This window comes from Tauraco erythrolophus, chromosome 6 (genome assembly GCF_009769465.1).
Source record: "Tauraco erythrolophus isolate bTauEry1 chromosome 6, bTauEry1.pri, whole genome shotgun sequence".
Lineage (NCBI taxonomy): Eukaryota > Metazoa > Chordata > Aves > Musophagiformes > Musophagidae > Tauraco > Tauraco erythrolophus.
In genome coordinates this window covers 47,019,263-47,037,531 of record NC_141470.1, presented here as the reverse complement: position 1 = coordinate 47,037,531, position 18,269 = coordinate 47,019,263, and the positions used below count along the sequence as shown (strand labels likewise).

Genomic DNA, 18,269 nt, shown 5'->3' with positions numbered 1-18,269 from the left:
TTGCACACTCAAGGAAGGTTGCCTCATTGCATGTTTAAGTGCTTTAAAGAGTGAAAAGCTGAAAAGCTGGGGGTTGTGAAGAGACTGGCAGCCTCTCAGTACTATCTTTCACAACACACTAAAGCACTAAAGCATCTCTGATGGAGTTTTATAATTAGATCTGAACTTGCTTGTGTGGCAGTTTCTAGCATAATGCATCCACACGAGAGAAGGCTACAACAGAAACTGGGGGATAAATTTGTCAATGATCAATGTAACTCATCTAAAAACGTACTGTGACAAACCAGCCACAATAGGAAGGGATTGTAGTCAGTTATACATTTGCTCTTCGATGGTTGACTCCACACTTCGATTTTAGAAAGCGAGGCTCCCTTAACATGAATAGGCCCCTTTCTCTGATATTTGCCCCAGAAAATAAGGCATTATTGAATGCTTTCAATGTGTGAGAGGGCTGGGTGCATATCATTGGTATGAGGAATGTTCTGCACGGAGAGATTTGCTGTGCTGTGCATGTTTCATCAGGAATTTGGTGATACAACATTACAACATTTCATAGCTTCAGATTCTAGGAATGTAAGTTTCTCAAAGCTCATGAAATAATATCTATTTCTGCCTTAAGTGCTACAATGGAAAGAATGTTTTCGTTGTGCAAATATACTTTGACATATTGCAGAAAGAGCTAAATATTTATTTTGTTAAAGTTAAGCTTTCAAATAATTTAATTGTCCAAGTAAGCAAAGGTTTTCTGAACCAATTAGGAAAATAAAGATGTATTGATATGTGCAACGAGTGACCACAAATCCAATTTCAAGCAATAAACTAGAGGTTAAAGTGAAGTAATGGACTGAATATTTGAGCACAGTTGACCTTCACTTAAAAGATACATGCTCTGCTAAGGATAATATTGGTTCCCTAAAACGCCATTTAAATGAAGGGCAAAGGTCTAGTGTTGGGAGGTTCTTTTTGTGAGGGTTCTCTTATTTCCCTCCAAGCAAGGAGGTCACTGCGTCACTGTACAGTTGGGCTGAGTTTCTGTTCCTTCATACGATGGGCTTCATCGTATCATCTCGGTAAAAACAAGCACAAGGATGTGGATGCACAAAGCTGTTCTTTGAAATGCTGTGGCCATGGCACGGCTCGTCTTGATCTCCACATGAACACCCAGGCATTTGGTTTGCTGGTTTAAGCCTCTTAAGATTGAAGTTCGTATCGATTCCTGATGACTGCTTGTCATTAAAGACACGTTGTGCCCAATGAGAGAGGACCGGTGATGTTTAAGAAATAAAAGTGAAGAAACGGTGTAATCTTATTTTTTTTTTTTAACTCAGGCTAATAGAAATACAAGAACTTTTTTACTTTCTAGCAATATCACCACCCATTTCTTTCTTCTCATACATCTCAGCACATCCAAATATTTGCAGCTGATCCTGGGAGCTGACTGCAGCTGTGCTGATCATAACCGCACACGTGGGACTTTTTTCCTCCTCCTTCTCCCTCTGTGTGAAGGCAGGTTACATGGAGGACAGAGCAAGTCACTTCTCCCACTCGTGCACACCCTCCCCGGCAATGCTGCTCTCTGGGGTGCTCTGCAGCAGGGCCAGCACCGAGAGCGGAGTGGAGCTGGTGGTGTGGTGCCATGGGAAGCAGTGGTCCGAAGCTGGTTGGTTATTTAATGCTGTTTTCCTAAAGAGTAAAATAGACCAAGAGAAAGTAAAAGAAAAAGTAGATCTGAGCATGTGCTGGAAAGGGAGAGAAAAAAAATAATCCTCTCAGTATCTTTAAAAATCATTATAATATCATTTAACTGTCAAAACCACTCATGTACTTCTGCCGGTATCGTATTTGCAGGGTGCTGAGCCAAAGAAGTGAGACAACTGATAAAACTAAATTTTCTTGGCTGAGGAAGACAAGATGGAAATTACTCTGAAATTTAAGAGAATAATAATTAAACAGCAAAGGCGTCTCCCAGAGAAGGACCTGGGAGGCACCCAGCTGTGTGGAAGGCTCTGGGAAATTCAGACTGCTTGTCAATCCTCCTGCACCGGAGCACGGTTTGATATTTCTTTTTTTAAAATTTTTAATTTCTTTAATGGATGAAATTACTATTAATCATCATCATCCATTATTAACGAATTAATTTCATTAATCATTTCTTTAACAGCTCACTCGAAGGGACAAGCTTCAGTACCTAAGCCCAGCACACCTGCACCTCGAGGAGGAGGCGGTCAGGGGGACACCGAAGCCCCTCTTCGCCCGGGACCCGTGGGACCCGCGGGACGACGCGCCCACGCGCGCGCCACCGCCACGCATCCCCACGCCCGCGGCGCGCCTCGCGCGGCCCCGCCCCCGGCCCCGCCCCCGCCGTGACGCAGGCGGCGGCGTTGGTCACGTGTGGCGGAGGTGGAGGCTCGGCCTGCCGCACCCGGAGCAGCCGCCATGCCGCTGCCCCTGCCCGCCCGCCCCCGCCTCGGGCAGGCCGCGCTCCTGGCGCTCTTGCTGCTGCTGCTGGTGGGCCCGGCGCGGCCCATCTCCTTCCAACTGCCGGGCAAGGCGCGGAAGTGCCTGCGGGAGGAGATCCATCGCGACACGCTGGTGACGGGCGAGTACGAGATCGGCGCCCCGCCGGGCTCCTCCACCGGACCTTCCGCCAACCTCAAGGTGCGGCCGCAGCGGCGGCGGCGCCCTGACAGGCCGGGGTTGGGGCCGGGGGTGGGGGATGAAGGCCGGGGCAGGCGGCGTGGCCCCGCCTCCTCCACAGTGGGAGGGCGGGGCGTGGGGGATGGGTGACGCTTTCCGCGCGCGACACCGACCCACGCGTGGGGCTTTGGCTTGAGCCAAATACAAGCTTTTTCATCCCAAAGATCTTATCGCAGCGGTCTGTCCCGCCGGCCGCCGTATAATCCGCACGGTGGTGAATCCGTACGGCGGATTATACGGCGGCCGGCGGGACGGGCCGCTGCGATAAGGCCGTCGTAAGGCGGCTGACATCATGTAAAGGAGGAAAGAGTTATGGTGACGTGGCTTTCCGAGGGCTCCCTCCTCGTGTACGGCCTGGCACGATGGGATGGAGGAGCAGGCCGCAGGGAAAGGGCGAGGTGAGGGCTCAGAAGCAAGGTTTTAGTAGACAAAATGCCTGTTCCCATCTTGCTGTGTCGTGACTCGTGTGGATTTTGAGGAGGCAGGTATTTGCTACTGGAAAGAAAAGGATCCTGAAGGGTCTTTAGGGAGTATAAGGGAAGGGTCAGCAGAATATACGTGACTAATACACCATTGTGACAAGTAGCTATTCAAGCTTCAACAGCTTTACTTTGATTCTCTCCACAATCTGCCTCCCCCAGGCTTTCTTCAAATTTCCCAACTAGCTGAGTAAGGTCTATTGCTACGCAGTCAGTTCGTAACAGCTTTCCGTCTGTCTTTTATTCCTGTCTGAGCTCCCAAAGGGTTCAAAATTAAGCACGCAAACAAACAGTGACAGGACAGTCTCTGAACTCAGTGTTACTGAGTGAGTATTTGAGATGTCCTGAAGTCAAGTTGCCCTTCCAGCATCTGCCTACAGACACCTGAAGACTTTGGGTTATTGGCCATTGTGCTTGGTTAGGGCTAGAGAAGGCTGTTTCTGGAGTCTTATATTTTAAAAAAATCTTGTTGTGCTGCTCTTCATCATTCGTAAGAGGAAACTTGTCTGTGTATAGGCAGAGGCAAGCAGCTTTAATGCTTTAAAATGTTGCTCTATTATTTGGCTGGTAAGGTGCACGTATTTCAGATGGAGTGCCGTGTTCCTATCTGTCTCTTACGACTTGGTGACCAAGCCTCCTGGTTCTCTGGTTGCCCACTTGTAGGTCAAGTGACCCCACAGTCTCTTCCAAAACTCACTTTTATGACAGAGGACTTGTCTAGGGAGGTGGGGAAGTGGTGAAGCAATGCATCCCACGTTTGGGTCTTAGTCTGGCTTTGTTGCTGAAGCTGGTGTCCAGGTAGGTCTGCTCATGGAAGTTCTATTTTATCCTAACAACAAAATAAAAACTAGATTAAAAAAAGAAAAAAGTCCTTTACTAGTTTGGAAAGTTACAAAGGAGAAATTATATTAGATGCAATTCTTGCTTTCCTTCTTATTGCTCAGGTATGCTGTGGCCTGCCAACATGCTGGGCCTACTATAAGTGCTGTAATCCCTCTGCTAGGTGCGTACTTTCTTTTTGTGTCTGTGTGGGAAGGTTAGTTCAAGACATTGTGTCTGCAGGTGGTCTCTCTCCTTCTGAACTGGGTGGTCTACTTCAGTCTCCTGGGTCTGGCCACCGAACATAGGAGGTTGGTAGTTAATTCCGGCCAGGCTCAGTTCGGTTCCTGCTGGTGAGCTAAGCTTTGTGTGTGTGATACCCCAGCGCTAATAGTGGCACCCTCTGTTCTGGAGGAATCCGTGGGCTCTGCCAGCTGGCTGCCGAGGAACGGTGTCGGGGCGGATGAGGTCTTGCTTGGGCCTGGCCACGTGCCTCTGCCCCATTGTCGAGGCCGGCGGTTTGGGGAACTGTTGGGCTGTTTGTCAAGGGCGAACAATGCCCTGTCTGTAGGGGGATTGCGTTACCGTAAATAACGTTAGAATAGCATAAAAAAATCTCTTTCAGGTCAACTCCCCCACAAGCATTCTGGCTGGGCTATTAGCGTCTCCCACCCCCGCACGCCCGGCTGAACGGGCAGTGCATTTGGCTGATTTGGGTAATGCTATTCAATTTTGATGAAAGCGGATAGCAGAGCTTTTACTGTCCAGAATCCTGTTCGTGAGCAGGCTATTGCTAGAGCTGCAAAGGGCAAAAATGGATCAAGCTGCATAATACCCTTTAGCTAAAGATTAGCTCTAGTCTCTAGAAAGCCCTAAGGGAATAGGACTCAAAATAATAGGGACGTTTGAGAGCTTTCTTTACTGTGTTCTTGTCACCGCTTTTTGGGATGGAGAACACAGTGTGCAGGTTATATGATATCACCCTAATGAGACTAGCCTTTCGGTTACGCAGGACCGCTCCATCGAATAGTGTGCACCGTACGGTGGCCAAAACATGGGCTTTTACACCATGTCTGCATGATCAGGTGCAGACAATCCAGCACTCCAACAGGCACAACTGACTGGAGATGGTGCTTCAGATAGTCTGGTGGCTTCCAGACGGGAGGTGGCTTGTGTCAGTAGCTTGTGGCAGGGGGATGGCAACGCAGCTGCCTGTGCTGGGCTGCGCAGGTGTGCTTTCATCCGCTGGCCGCTTGATTACAGGTAGAGCTCTGAGCAGGAACTGCAGCACAGGAGGAGAGCAGTTCTCCTTGTTGTTCTCGAATGCTGATGAATACCATATGGTGCAGGGGAAGCTACAACAAATCCTGTAACAGACAATTACAGAATAATTTGTATGTACAGGGAGCTTGTTCCTAAAGCCTTGCCTGCTATGTTTATACCCTCAGGCATGAGAATCTATATACTTTATTATTTTTGCTGCCTAATGCAGCAACCGTCATTATCCATGTGACAGTCCGCACCTGTTCTGAGTCCAGCAGGCTGCTGGCATGAGTGGTATCCTGTGGCAGGGAGTTAATTAGGTGTTCTAATAAGAAGAAAGAAGATTGTTTCCTTAGAATAATTTTGAGTACATGGCCCTTTTGTATGGCCTTTGTACAGGGAAATGAGGCTGTTTTTCTATTGTAAGATGGAGTAAAGGTGAAAGTCTGACTTACCTTCTCCATACCACAAATTATTTTATGTACTTCTATCTTATATACCTTTGAAATTATTCCCAAGCTTTTCAGTCTCTTCACCTCCAAGACTTTCAAAGACCCCTAGTAACTTCAGCACCCATGCTTTTTTAGACATGCCTGTTGAAGGATACAGTTGAGAGAAACTGGGAGGCATTTCAGTGGAAGACATGCTGTTGCTTTTAACACTTGAAGGTGTTTTAATGCTTTCAATTTTTTTTTCACCCCTCTCTATCATCAGTGTATTTCAACTGGATGAAGCCTTTAATTGAGCACAATGATTCTCAAGTCTGCATTGTGAAACGTGTGTCCTTTTTTTACTCTTTGTTGAAGCATTTTTGTAGAGCCTCTACAGTTTTTGCCTATTCTTAGTAATTTTATAGACTTAGTGCAAAGCAGTCATTATTCTGTCTGTGTAGTCTGAATTGTCCGCTAAAGTGGCCTCTTTTATGGATCTTGGCACCTAAACCTTGTATAACTCAGGGCCACGCTGATGGTTCATTTCTAGAGGAATAGATGTGCCCTTCTGCATTTCATCTTCTGGGGAATGAGTCTTTTTTTGTCCTATAAGGTTTCTCCGTATCTCTGTTGCTATGGGAATTTTGCATGCAAAATTAAGGCAATGAATAACAGTTTGGTTCAGATAGACTTCCTATATGTAGTCTGTATTCAGGGGTTACAGGAGGAAGAGGAATTAGTGTGGTTTTCAGTTTTGGGTTTTGTTGGTCGGTTGATTGCTTTTGTTGGGTGGTTTTTTTTTTTTGTTTAACCTACGAGTCAATAATTACTTTAGAGATACTCTGACTTTGTCTGCTTCTGGAGCGGGGATGAGAGGGGAGGAACTGATAGAGTCACAAGGAAGGAGGGAAACTGTTGAAAGGAGAAAACAGCAGATCCAAAGGGGAGGCCAAGAGAACTCTTCCCGCACAGGCAGCGTGAGCCTGTGGCAGCAAAGCACTGTGTTTCTCACCCTCGTTGTCTCTCTTACAGATAACTGACTCAGCTGGGCACATCCTGTATGCCAAGGAGGATGCCACTAAGGGCAAGTTTGCCTTCACCACTGAAGACTATGATATGTTTGAGGCCTGCTTTGAGAGCAAGCTTCCTGTGGGTAAGTGAAGTGAAAGGTCTGTTGGCTGCTTCTGGCTTCTGAACAAGTTCATGTAGATTTGTGGATTAGGGTTATGAGTAAAGTGATCCTGAGTGTGGTCCACAGAACACTGTTTGACTTTTAAAGCTGATCGTTGGAGGTTGTGGGCAGTCTCACTGCAGAATATCTGCTGTCGATGTTGCTTTCAAGTTAAGTAATCCTCTGTGGCTGTTGTGTTGACCGTTTGCGTTTCCTGTGAAAGGGGACTCGCCTTTTCCTCCTGCAGAGGTCACCACAGTTGCAATGAGTAGCAGTACTGCATAGCAAACAAACACCTCTCTTGCCCTTTTCATGCTTCTCCTCATCTTGCATTCAAGCCAGGTACCCTGTCTTTCTCCCCACCTGACCATCTCTTCCAATTTGGTGGAATAAGATCTCTTCACACTGTGTACTTGGCAGCAATCCTGCGTTAGGTTAGCAGCCATTTTCTGGGGTTGGGGGTGGGTGTGTGTAAAGAACGTGCACTCAACAACTGCTCTCTAAGCGGTCAATAAAGGGAAGGGGAAATGAGCAGGACGTCAGCCTTGCATTTGTGCTGCAGGGATGGTTGCCTAACGAGCACTGAGGTTGGTTTCCTGTGAGTGTGACGCGTGTGCTGCTTTGAGTGGCTGGCCTCAACTTCAGGACAAACGTGCAGAAAACAGCCAACACGTGGGCTCTAGTCTCATTTGTGGTGGTGTTAGCGCATGCAAGTTCGTAGGTGCTCCCGTCTCTTCACAGTCACTGTGAGAGTTCTGCTCCCTGGACATGGTGGTTCTTAGATCTTATCCTGAAAGATCCCAGAGCATTTCACAGAGCAGTCACTAGCAGCATTCCTCATATCTGTTGAAAGATATTTCAACAGATATGGATTCCTCATATCCTCTGTTTTCCTGTTCTGCTCCATGTATAAGATACAAATGTTTTGCAAGCTGAAGAGAACTTTCCAGAAAGAGAAGGCTATCTTCTTTGCTGGGAGGGACCTGGCTTGTAACACCTTTTCTATAGTATTTTACAGATAAGACAGTGACCCAAAATGCTCAGAATTTTGCTTTTATTTCACTTCAAAGGTAGGGCTTCCCAACGCTTCTTAACGCATCGCATGGAGACATGCAGACAGTAGTGACTCATCTGGGAGTCACTCATGCTATTTATCGTCCAACACCTGGGTATTTAGGAGGTCTCCAGACAGTCCCACAAACCCTTTCATAGCTTCCATGTGATCACACATTGAAGTGGGAAAGTCTTCTTTCTTTAGTTGTGTCTAGACTCTTTTTTCAGTGCTTATGACCAGAGGTTTCTTGCCGAGACTGAGCCCCTTATAGCTGTTTTGACTGTAGCAAATGTTTGTTCTCTCGCTCCCTTGTATTGTTGCAAGTTTGTTTTAAAGCTTTCAGTACTGATGAGCATAAAATATTTCAAAGTGCAGCTTCTACCTGTTGACCAGTGGGACCTTGAGTTGCCAAAATCTCGAGCTGTTTGATTGAGCAGCTGAATCCTCTTCTGGAGGCTTTCTCTTTGGGGTCCACCAAACTGCCATTTTCTTCTTGAGCCCAGACGTCCCAAATTCCATGTTAAAGAGAGATGCTGCATGATGAATATCTCCAGATCTCCCATGCTGTGCTGGTAATCAAGGAATTAAAGTAAGAGAAGTGGCACTGCAAGGTTTGATCATCTGCAGGACTTGGTTGAAGTACTGTAGAAGAAGTAACCACATCACAAGGAAGTGCTTTTTTTCCTCTGTAAGGTCAGGGAATGGGAGAACTGACCAAGCACTGTTTTATACCCATGTTTCTCTTTAAAGGAGTTGGTTTTGGTTGTTTTTTGTTTTTTTTTTCCACAGTAAGTGGTCAGGACTTGTAATGCAGCAGCCAAGGAGGATGTTGGTGGAGTACTGGGAGAGAAAAACTGTTGGTAGAGGAAGCCTAGAGCCGTTAGGACCTGAGGAGTGTAAGCAACTGGGATTGCTCAGTCCTTAACCACAGAAAGAAGGAAGAGGAAGTGAGAAGGAGGTCCTATTTAGAAGGTCCACCTTATCAGAGTGGAAGAGTTCTTAGGGTGCTGCTTGGAGCTATGGGTGTTTGCATGACAGGCTTTTTTCCTTCTTCCAGGTTGGAAGGGTCTTGTCCTGGCTAGTGCTCTGTGTCCAGGCACACTTACACTCACACCGTATGCTAATCTCTGAGAAAAACAGCCTGGCCTGCACTACATGCTCCCCTGTAGGGCTCTTCCTGTGTGCTAATCTTCACCTCTTTGCTCCTTCTGTAATCCTTCTCTTCCCAAACTTTCTGAAGAGTGTTATGGCTCATTTTTTCTGGAATTCCTTTGGGAAAACTTTTTGACATCCAGTTCAACCATCCTGTTTTTTCACTGACTTTGCAAATTGGGACCTCTCTTCATCTCCCAGGAAACAATTCTATGCTCATGTGAGATGACCTCTTGAAGACTTCCTGGGGGATGTAGATATCAATTTAGTTCAAGATCTCTGGGACTTAGAACTGTTTTTCTCTTTGTTGCTGATCCAGTCTGTTCTGGTGAGCCCTGGCTGCAGGAAGAGCAGAGAGTTACTGAGGATCCGATGAGCTTGAAGGGAGCTTCCAAGTGCCTTGGGCTCAGTAAATTTGTAGAAGAGTAGCTTGAGTATTTCCAGGCCAGTCCCTGACAATGTTAACCTCTTGCAGAATGTCTGCTTTCTGTCCCTTTACACCCAGCAGCTCTAAGTTTTCTGCTTTTTTACTGCCTCTTGGCAGCTCTCCCTTCCAGCCTGACAAATTAATCCTTCCAGTTCTGTTCTCTTGTTCACTGGCCTTTTCATCTTTCTCATCTCTTCCTGGAAGCTCCAGCTCTCCACTCAGGTTGCTGTAATTTAAACAACATTAACAAAACCTCTCACTGAACTTGTGCTTTGAATTTTCTTCTGCAAGCTACTGTCCTACCTGCCAGTCTCCAGACATGCTGATATATGTATGGCATAAGCAGTCAAAACTTGTGGTTGGAGAAAGAAGCACTGGGTGGTTGTGTACAGCCTCTCTGTTAAAGAACAGTGCTGGGATTTGAGTTTGTTTTCACAGTAACTGACCTTGTGTAAGAAAACCAAAAAATTCCATCCTAATCCTGATTTATCCACTGGTTCCTTACATAGCTGGGTTTGAATTTTGAGCTCCTGTATCCCTCAGGAAATTTAAGAAACAGTTTGTAGTTGATATGGACCGTCTTGTCAATAGGTTATTCCATGTTCTGCTGGCAGTAGAAGGTGGAGGTGATTCTGCTCTGGTGTTGAAGAGCTGTTTGGTGGGTAGAGAGAAAATTTGAGGATGTTGTGTTGAAGATCTGAAGTATCTTCCTAGCTCCAACTGGAGTGACCCAGTGTAACCTGTACATTGAATTTGTTTGTGAGCTGTGAGGAAATGTCCACCTGGCAACCTCCTTAGGCAAAGTGTGAATATTGGACATGCTTCTGGATAAAGACTCTGAAATTCATAGTATAAGTGAATTCAGACCTTGTGTTTTGCTGGCAGTCATCTGAGGACAACTGTATGCCCCAAAGTGCTGGGATTTGGGAATGTGTTATGTACAGACATTTTCTTAGTGGGTGGTATAGTGGAATATGATATTTGGGTCACCTGACATGCTGCATTTTTTTAGAGTATCTTACATGCCTATCCTATATATTTCTTTTTTCCCCTTGTGAATGTTCTCAGATGTGATAATCTGTAGCAGTTAAAAGAAGCTATTGGCCATAGGTGTCCCTAGCTTGGGGGCTGCAGCCTCAAAAGATACTTACTGTGCTGTTGACTGCAGCCTTATCCTACTTGCTGTTTGTGCGGCTTCAGCTGGCAGTTCTCTGAAGGGGCATTTTCCTGGCTTCAGAAGCCTCCTGCCATCTTGGGATTTGTGTTAGCAATGTGGGTTTTGGACATCTGAGCTGCTCTTTCCCTGGAAGATATGTTGATAAAGAGTTTGCCTTTGTTTCTGCAGATACTGCAGAATGCGAGGGTCAGCAGTCCCCATATGCCATATTTCTCAATTAGAGCAGTTTACCTTCTGCTCCTTTGAATGTAAAATCATTTACAACCCCAGTAACCTTGACAAGTTGCTGGTGCACTTCCTGCTAGGAAAAATGTGGGCTTCCCAGTTGAGTATTTGTCCCTCTGGTGACTTGTCTTTCACCAGGCTGTCTCATAGCAGCTGGCATTCATCTTCTAGTCCTCTGCAGTTTTTACAGTGATTTGCGTCCTACACACACTTAGCACTTTTTGTTACAGCTTGTTCTCATTATCTTTGGGAGGCTCTCCTTCAGCCAGGATTTATTGTAAAGTCTCTGTATTTTTAGGCTGGACTGTGCTGCCTCCGCAGTTAGCTGCAGACGTGGAGGGAGGGGAGGGATGTTGTGAGTTCTTCCTCAGTGGTGGGGAGAGCTCATGATTTCCTGGCAGGCTGAATGTTTCGCACAATGAATCCTTTCATTATGCTTCCAGGAACAGGGAGGATGCCGGACCAGCTTGTGATTCTGGATATGAAGCATGGAGTTGAAGCAAAGAACTACGAGGAGGTACGTCCCCTCGCTGCCTGCACTGCAGGCTCGCCTTTCCCAGCACTCACGTGATGCCATTTGTAGAGCTGGGGCTCGTGATGGGAAGCTGTTTTCCCAGCGGTGATGAAAGCCTGTCTGCAACCTACAATTCCAGTGAAGCTTTGTATGTTAAAGGAGAAAAAAAAAAAAAGACAAACATCAACTAAAATTAATTCTGTACTCTGGGAACTGAGGCCTAAAGTGTGAGTTTTTTTGCTAGGACAGCGTGACCCAGCTTCTGGGCATAGATATTAGGGACAACAAGAGAGTGAGATGTGAAGTTTTCCCAGCCCCAGTAGCGGAGGGCATTTTAGGTTAATATCAGATCCTCCGAAAGGTCAAGTTGTGTTGTTACTGTTCTTACCTTCCTGACTGTAGGATGAACTGGCTCAACAGCTCTGGAGTGGTGCTTGTGTGTTTCTAAGAACTGGCAGTTTATCAATGTAAAGGTGTTTGGCAGAGTAGTAGCTGGTGTGAAATGGGTATTTGGTTTGAAGGCGTGACATTGCAAACAGACATAAAGCCTAGATGTTTCCATCTTAGAAGGACATAGCTTGCTTAGACCCAAGAGCCAGCTGTGTGGAATAGCAGTTGCTTTGTGGCTGGGACAGTCCTGGCTGGTTTGGAGGCTGAATTTTGATGGCTGCTACTATGCTTTTGGCCCACTGGAGTTTCAGGTCAGTCAGCCCCCAGCACAGAGCCCGTGCCTGAGAAAATGAACGTTGTTGGCAGAGAAAGGTTCCTGCAAATGATTGCTGTGTCCATTGCACACAGCAGCGTGGGAGATGCCTCAGGGAGGAGAGTGGGTAGCAGAGGAGGCTGTGTATAAGGTCAGTTAGAAAAGTAACAAATTTCTGAGGTGGGCATGCTGGAGTTTTTATATCCTTTTGAGCTTTGGGGTAGCTGGTCCTGCGTGGCTTAAGTCGGTCTAGAGCACATCCTACATGGAGAATGAGAAAGTGCTTGGGGTCAAAGAAGAGCAGAGCAATCATTGCATAAGTCAGTCTAGGGCACACCTTACATGGAGAGTAAAAAAGCACTTGGGGTCAGAGAAGAGCAGAGCAATCTTTGGGCCTGCTGTCTGGCAAGGAGCTACTGAAGGATTACAAGATCTTGAAATCTTAAGGGATGACCCCTGAGGGCGTAACTGGGAGGATTATGGTGACTACATGCACAGAATCTCTTTAAATACAACCCCACAGCATAGTCTAGTTACTTCACTGTGGTGCTACCTAGAAGCGTTGTCCCTATGCAGAAAGGTTTTCTTATGCCCATATATCTATGTACTCACCAGTTGTACTGATAAAACTGTCATGGAATAAAAGTAGGTATCCGTTATGCTCGTCAGTGTAGTTAAATGGATGGAAAGGGTCCATGGACAAACACGGGAAAAGAATTTAGACTTGGAGTCCCGTCTGATATGAAATGCAGATCTTGGCAGTGGTGGCAAGCATCCTCGACTTGTGGGAACCTCTCAAGAGGTGCAGACTGTGTTGAGCATTGTTGAGCAGCATGTCTGCAAAGGACTCAAACTGGTTTATTGTTTGTTCAGCTGCTATGGATGTTTAGCCACACTGCTTTGCAGTGCGTTTTCTTGTTTTCATCCTCTCCGCAGGTTGCTGTAGTATTTGTGCGTTTTGTCTTGACAGGTTGCCGTAAGGCGTCAGAGGGGAGGACTGTTGCTCAGGTTTCTCTCCTGGAATTGCTGCCTTTTTGAGCCTTTTGCTTGTGATGTTCATCTGCTGTAAGGTACCAGTGACCTGTTTCCCTCCCCAGTTCTTGTTGAACTGCTGCAAGGAGACTCGATGCAGGGAGTTGAATGAGGGTCACTGATACTGTCCTGCTTGTGAATGGATGTATGCAGTGAGAGGAGGGGTGATGTCTAAGTCTGGCTTCATAAGCTTTCATAGATCCAGACATTCTTGGAGCAAAGCAACTGGGAGAGCGAGGTGGGTTAGAAAACTTTACTGCATGGCAGTGTCATAGCTTCGTTCTCTGGGGTAGGGAGGAATAACTTTCTCCATTCAGTAAGCAGAAATTAAGGCAGGGAAAAGTGAAAAGACTTTTCAGAGGGCACCCAGAGGCTTGGTGATCTAGGTGCCTTTCCGGTTCAGCTACTCCTTTCTGATTCTTGGCCATAGCGTGTCTCTTTCTATGGTAGGGAGTTAGGCTTTGATGAATCTTTGAGTGGCCTCTGAGAAGTTCAGTAAAGTTGTCTCAGTTGTTCTGGTGGTCCGGATGTTCTTTTTAGGATGATGGTGTTTCACCATCACAGACGCTTGGTGGGCTTTTTACAAAACCCTTTGGAATATTTGTACATGTTGGCTTCGCTAAGGATGAAAGAGGTTCCAAGATGTGCATCTCAGAGTACATGCAAGACTGAAAGTAACTATCAGATGTTTGTAGCTACACCTATTAAGAGCAGCTGAAGGGACGCAGGATGGAATGGACAAAACTTGTTTTTTTCCCAGTGGAACCTTTGTAGGCCTCTGTGAATGAGGAAAAGTGCCCACCAGGAAGATAGTGGAGCCAGTCAGTGCAGGGTTAGCTTGTCAGCAGAGCTGCCTGAGATCTTGTGTGTGTTACAGACCTGCTGCTCTAGCGGTGTCAGCAGAGTCTGGCCCACAGGCACGCTTACACTGGTGCCAGTTTTTCAGCAAAGCTCTGCTGGCAGATATGTGGCAAGGCTGCAGGGTTTTGTCAGTACAACCTACTGGCTACAAAGCAGGAGGGGTTTAACCTCCCATTTCTTACCCTCCTCACAAATGCACTCCAAATTGACACTGTTGTGCTGGCAGAGCTGTAATATACAGTTTGCCTTAGCATAAAAATCCTCAGATGACTGCTTGATGGCCTGCTGCTTGCCAGGATATGCATGTCATGTGAAGACCCTTCAGTGAAATGGCTGATTAACACTGGCCTGGTCACGAGCATCGCTTCAGATGGGCTCTGACGTCCAGGCAGCTGCCTCCGGAGTCAGCATTTTGGGGATGCCTGCACCCTAGGTGCCCTGTTACCTGTCTGTTGGCACCAGGGCCATCAAGGGATGCTGTCCTGCGGCTTATGTCTGAGTAATCCTGCATGGTGGTGAGACTGGAGGTGAGCTGCAGGTGCTCCCTGTGTTTTCTGTAGTTTTCTGGAGCGTATCTTTCTTCTGCTGCATTGCTCGGGGACGTGGCATCTGACCTTTATGGCAGGGGCCTGTCGCTCATCGGTAATAGTGACGAATTCTACGCAAGGACCAGAGTTACCCAAACCCTCTGCTGTAGCAGTAACAGGAATTGCAGTTAGTTTCCTTTGAGTAATGTTCTTGTGTCGCAGATTTTACATAATGTGTAGTCAGGTTGCAGCCAGGGACTAGGGCAGGGACACATGTGTACACATTGAATTTTAAATAGTTGCTGGTGTGGACTGTGCTTTCTAATTGAATTTCCTGCGGGTTTTTCTTTTTGGATACAAGTCTGTGACTGTAGGACTGTGGGTTGCACGTTCTGCACAAAACCAATGTCCTATAAAACCAGCTTTTATGAGGGAAGTGTATTTTTCTTTTTCTTTTGAACTGGCTCAAACGCAGCCCGTCCTCTAAGCATTCCAGCAGCGTCATCTGGTGGCTTGAGGCAGATGGAGCACTTTGTAGCTGCATGGCTCCTACCACGAGCATATGCTGCACTTGAGGTTATCAGTCTAAGTAATAAAAGCTCTGAGCTCTTGTGGGTGTAATCAGACCACTACGACTGGGAACCAGGCTGCCCAGGCTTTCCGGGGTGTGTGGCAACAGTTAGCAAAGTGAGTCTCGGTGCTGATATCCTGCGTGCCTATAGAGCAATACTGTATGCGTATGTAAGTTAGTCACCTGTATCTCCGTCTGTGACTTCTATTCACTGGAGGTTTAGTCATGTAGTAGGCTCTTCTGCCCACTCCTCAGAAGCCAACTGTGAATAAACTAACATTAGGCCGAATAAGGAAGAAATGTGCCTGTATGCACACTGTGCTCCTCCGTTGTGTAGGAGGGGTAGTAGGAAAGTGTGTTTCAGAGAGCAGGTGGGAGAAGTGATAGTGTTTTATGCAATGGTAGTTTCTGGCTTGTAGAGGTGTTTCCCTAGGGGAAGGATGCCCCAGATCTGTAGTGTGTGAGGAGGAGTGCTTCAAACTGGCAGTAAAAACCCATGTGGGAGCTTTTGGTTTTGGCTCAGTGATTGCCTGACTCTTCTGTTTTCTAGATTGCGAAAGTGGAGAAGTTGAAGCCTCTAGAAGTAGAACTGAGGCGCCTGGAAGATCTTTCAGAGTCCATCGTTAACGACTTTGCTTATATGAAGAAGCGAGAAGAGGAGATGAGAGACACGAATGGTAAGAGACTGTGTGTTCCTGCAGAGGGGCGGAGCTCCAAGACCCCTTATTTCTGTTGAATGTGTTATTACGACAGCGTTTGGAGATCAAGCAATTATGGTGGTCTGCCTGTTCTGTTCCTAGTAAGGGAAACCTGCTGATATTTCTCTCCTTGTGAAGCAGTCACCAAGTCTTTTGTGTCTCATCTCTAGAAATCATTTCTTCATGTCTCCATTCCAAATGTGAATTAGTCTGTACCATTTAATGTTGCCCATTAACCACAGTTTCATCTTGTTCCCTCTCGTTATCCTTCTCGTTGTGCCCTCTGCTTTTATTCTCAAGTACTGCTGGTGCTTGGATGCCCTTGCCTTCATGCTGTGTGGTATCTTGCCTTTGAAGTTTCACAGGGGTGGGGAGAGAAAATCCTGGGAACTTCACCCTCTTGAGGCACATCCTGTGATGTCAGACTCCTGTGCAATGGTTTGTTGTCTGTTTCAGAGTCGACAAACACCCGCGTTCTGTACTTCAGCATTTTCTCCATGTGCTGTCTCATCGGACTGGCCACCTGGCAGGTTTTCTACCTGCGTCGCTTCTTCAAGGCTAAGAAACTGATTGAGTAAAGGAGCAAGTCCTCCTCCCCCTCCTCTCAGACCCAGCTGGACACCGCTGGGACCCAGCCATGGCCCCCTGGGAGCCGTCTCACAGATGATACCCGCTGACTGGAGCTTTTCTGCAGGAACGTGGACCCTGAAGGGGGAGGGGAGCCTAAACTTTGGAGGCAACGGAGGACTTGTGAAATCCTGTTGAATGTTGAGGGTGGGGGAGGTTGTGATGGGTTTGGGGATTCCTGGGGCAGCGATTAAATAAAAAAAGATGTTTCCATGACAGCTGCAGCAAGTTTTTGCGCTGTCTGTTCTACTTTTATAATCTTGGCTTGATGATGTCTCCCATCTGTCTGTGACTGTAGTGTTACTCTGAGCCACTTGACCCTGCTGAGCTCTTTAGGTGCCATGCAGCTAGCACCGGGGCAGAGCAGGGGATTCCCTGTTCTCACCAGCTGGGATCTAAGCCTCGTGCAAACGGAGGTGAGTGCAAAGCAATAGGATTCATCATTCCAGCAGGGCCTGAGGATAGAGGGAGGTCCAAGGTTTGGTCCCAGTCGCGGACCTCTGTGTTTCTCCCTGTGGGAGCTGGTGTCTTTGTGCTGACAGGTTAGGGCACTTGAGTGAGTGTACAGTGGTTCAGCCTAGAGGAAGGGGAGCCTTGGAAGGAGGGCTTGGGAACGAGTTTGAGCTTGGAAAGGAGAAACCTTCTTTGCTCAAATAAGCTGTCAAGCCTTGATCCCGCCCTTGCTCCACATGTTTGTCTTGGATTTGCCTGTCTTGTTCTGAAGTGATGCAGCAGTTTTCCTGAAAGCCTTGATCAGGGACAGCCTTTTGTGCAGACAGGAGGCCTCAGTCAGATACAGCCACAGAGCAAATAGGAGCAGGTTATTTTAGGAAACTTGGTTTTACATTGAGCAGCAGACTTTTCTCATCTAACAGTGTAGCGTTTATCCAGCAGGCAGCTGGATGAACCTCATTTTCTGAGACCTCAAAGCAAGGTGGGCTGCTGCTCTTCTGAAGTACAAGGGCCTGTACCCTGCATTGAGGTCTGAGGGTGCATTTCAGGTTGGCAGAGGAGTTGGAAGAATGTGGCTGAACTCAGAAAAGCAGTACAGGGTAGGAATAGGCTAATTCTACATCTAGGGAAGTCCGAACTGTGCCCTCAGCAGAATTGTTATTCTGCTACGCGAAACCACGGAGAGAGCAAGTGACTTCTCATCATTTCTCAGCCATCCAGATGGCATGACGTTAAATAAGCCAGGCTGGGAAAAAACAGGCAGGTTAACTTCTTGGGTTTATCTGCTGCAGTTTTTAGGCAGTGATTAAAATTCTTTCACCTTTTCAGCAGTCCTTCAGAGCAAATGGTTCAGCAGCAGAGCATTGTGGTGTCATGTGCCTAGACACTTCTGGCTAGGGAAGGGGTTGTCATGGCCCTAGGCTAGCCTAGCATTTTGAAAAAAGCATGGTTTTACAATTTCTGACCTGAATCTGATCTATTTCTGGGAAGAAAATGGTTGTCCAGGATGAGGCAATGGGAAAGAAGATGAAAAGATGACCTCCTGTCATCTAAATGCATTAGTACTTTGCCTCCCTGTTGCCATTGCCGAGTTGTTAGTTCCACTGGCAAGTGCTTAGATTGCTTTAAATTTGTTTCTTTTATCAAAAAAGCCATATTAAGAACCCAAGTCCACTCCTCTGCCCTTGCATCCATTTTATCCTTTTAAGTTTTTGAGAGCTGTTACAGTGCAGAACAGCAGTGATGCCACAGGACTGAATTACAGAAGTCATTTGAAGGTAGTTTTAGGTCCTACAGTTTGAAGCCTGTAGATCTGTTAAGGTTTTGCTTTTGTTTTTATATAACTTGAAAAGACAGTACAAGAAAGGGGCTTTTCCAGTCTTGTCTGT

At 46.7% G+C, this 18,269-nt stretch overlaps 1 protein-coding gene across 1 annotated transcript; it reads left to right on the top strand.

The window, feature by feature from the left end:
* Nucleotides 1–2,436: 2,436 nt before the first annotated feature.
* TMED10 (transmembrane p24 trafficking protein 10) lies at nt 2,437–17,971 on the top strand. Its single transcript, XM_086613712.1, has 5 exons — nt 2,437–2,658; nt 6,722–6,842; nt 11,339–11,412; nt 15,654–15,780; nt 16,258–17,971. Exons 1-5 carry the CDS (start codon nt 2,437–2,439, stop codon nt 16,377–16,379), a joined length of 666 nt encoding a protein of 221 aa, XP_086469838.1. The 3' UTR covers nt 16,380–17,971.
* The last annotated feature ends 298 nt before the right edge of the window (nt 17,972–18,269 follow it).

Coding starts and splice junctions, on each gene's coding strand:
- TMED10 (XM_086613712.1), top strand. CDS start 2,437: ATGCCGCTGCCCCTGCCCGCCCGCCCCCGCCTCGGGCAGGCCGCGCTC. Junction 2,659..6,721: donor GACCTTCCGCCAACCTCAAG/GTGCGGCCGCAG, acceptor TCTCTCTTACAG/ATAACTGACTCAGCTGGGCA. Junction 11,413..15,653: donor AAGCAAAGAACTACGAGGAG/GTACGTCCCCTC, acceptor TCTGTTTTCTAG/ATTGCGAAAGTGGAGAAGTT.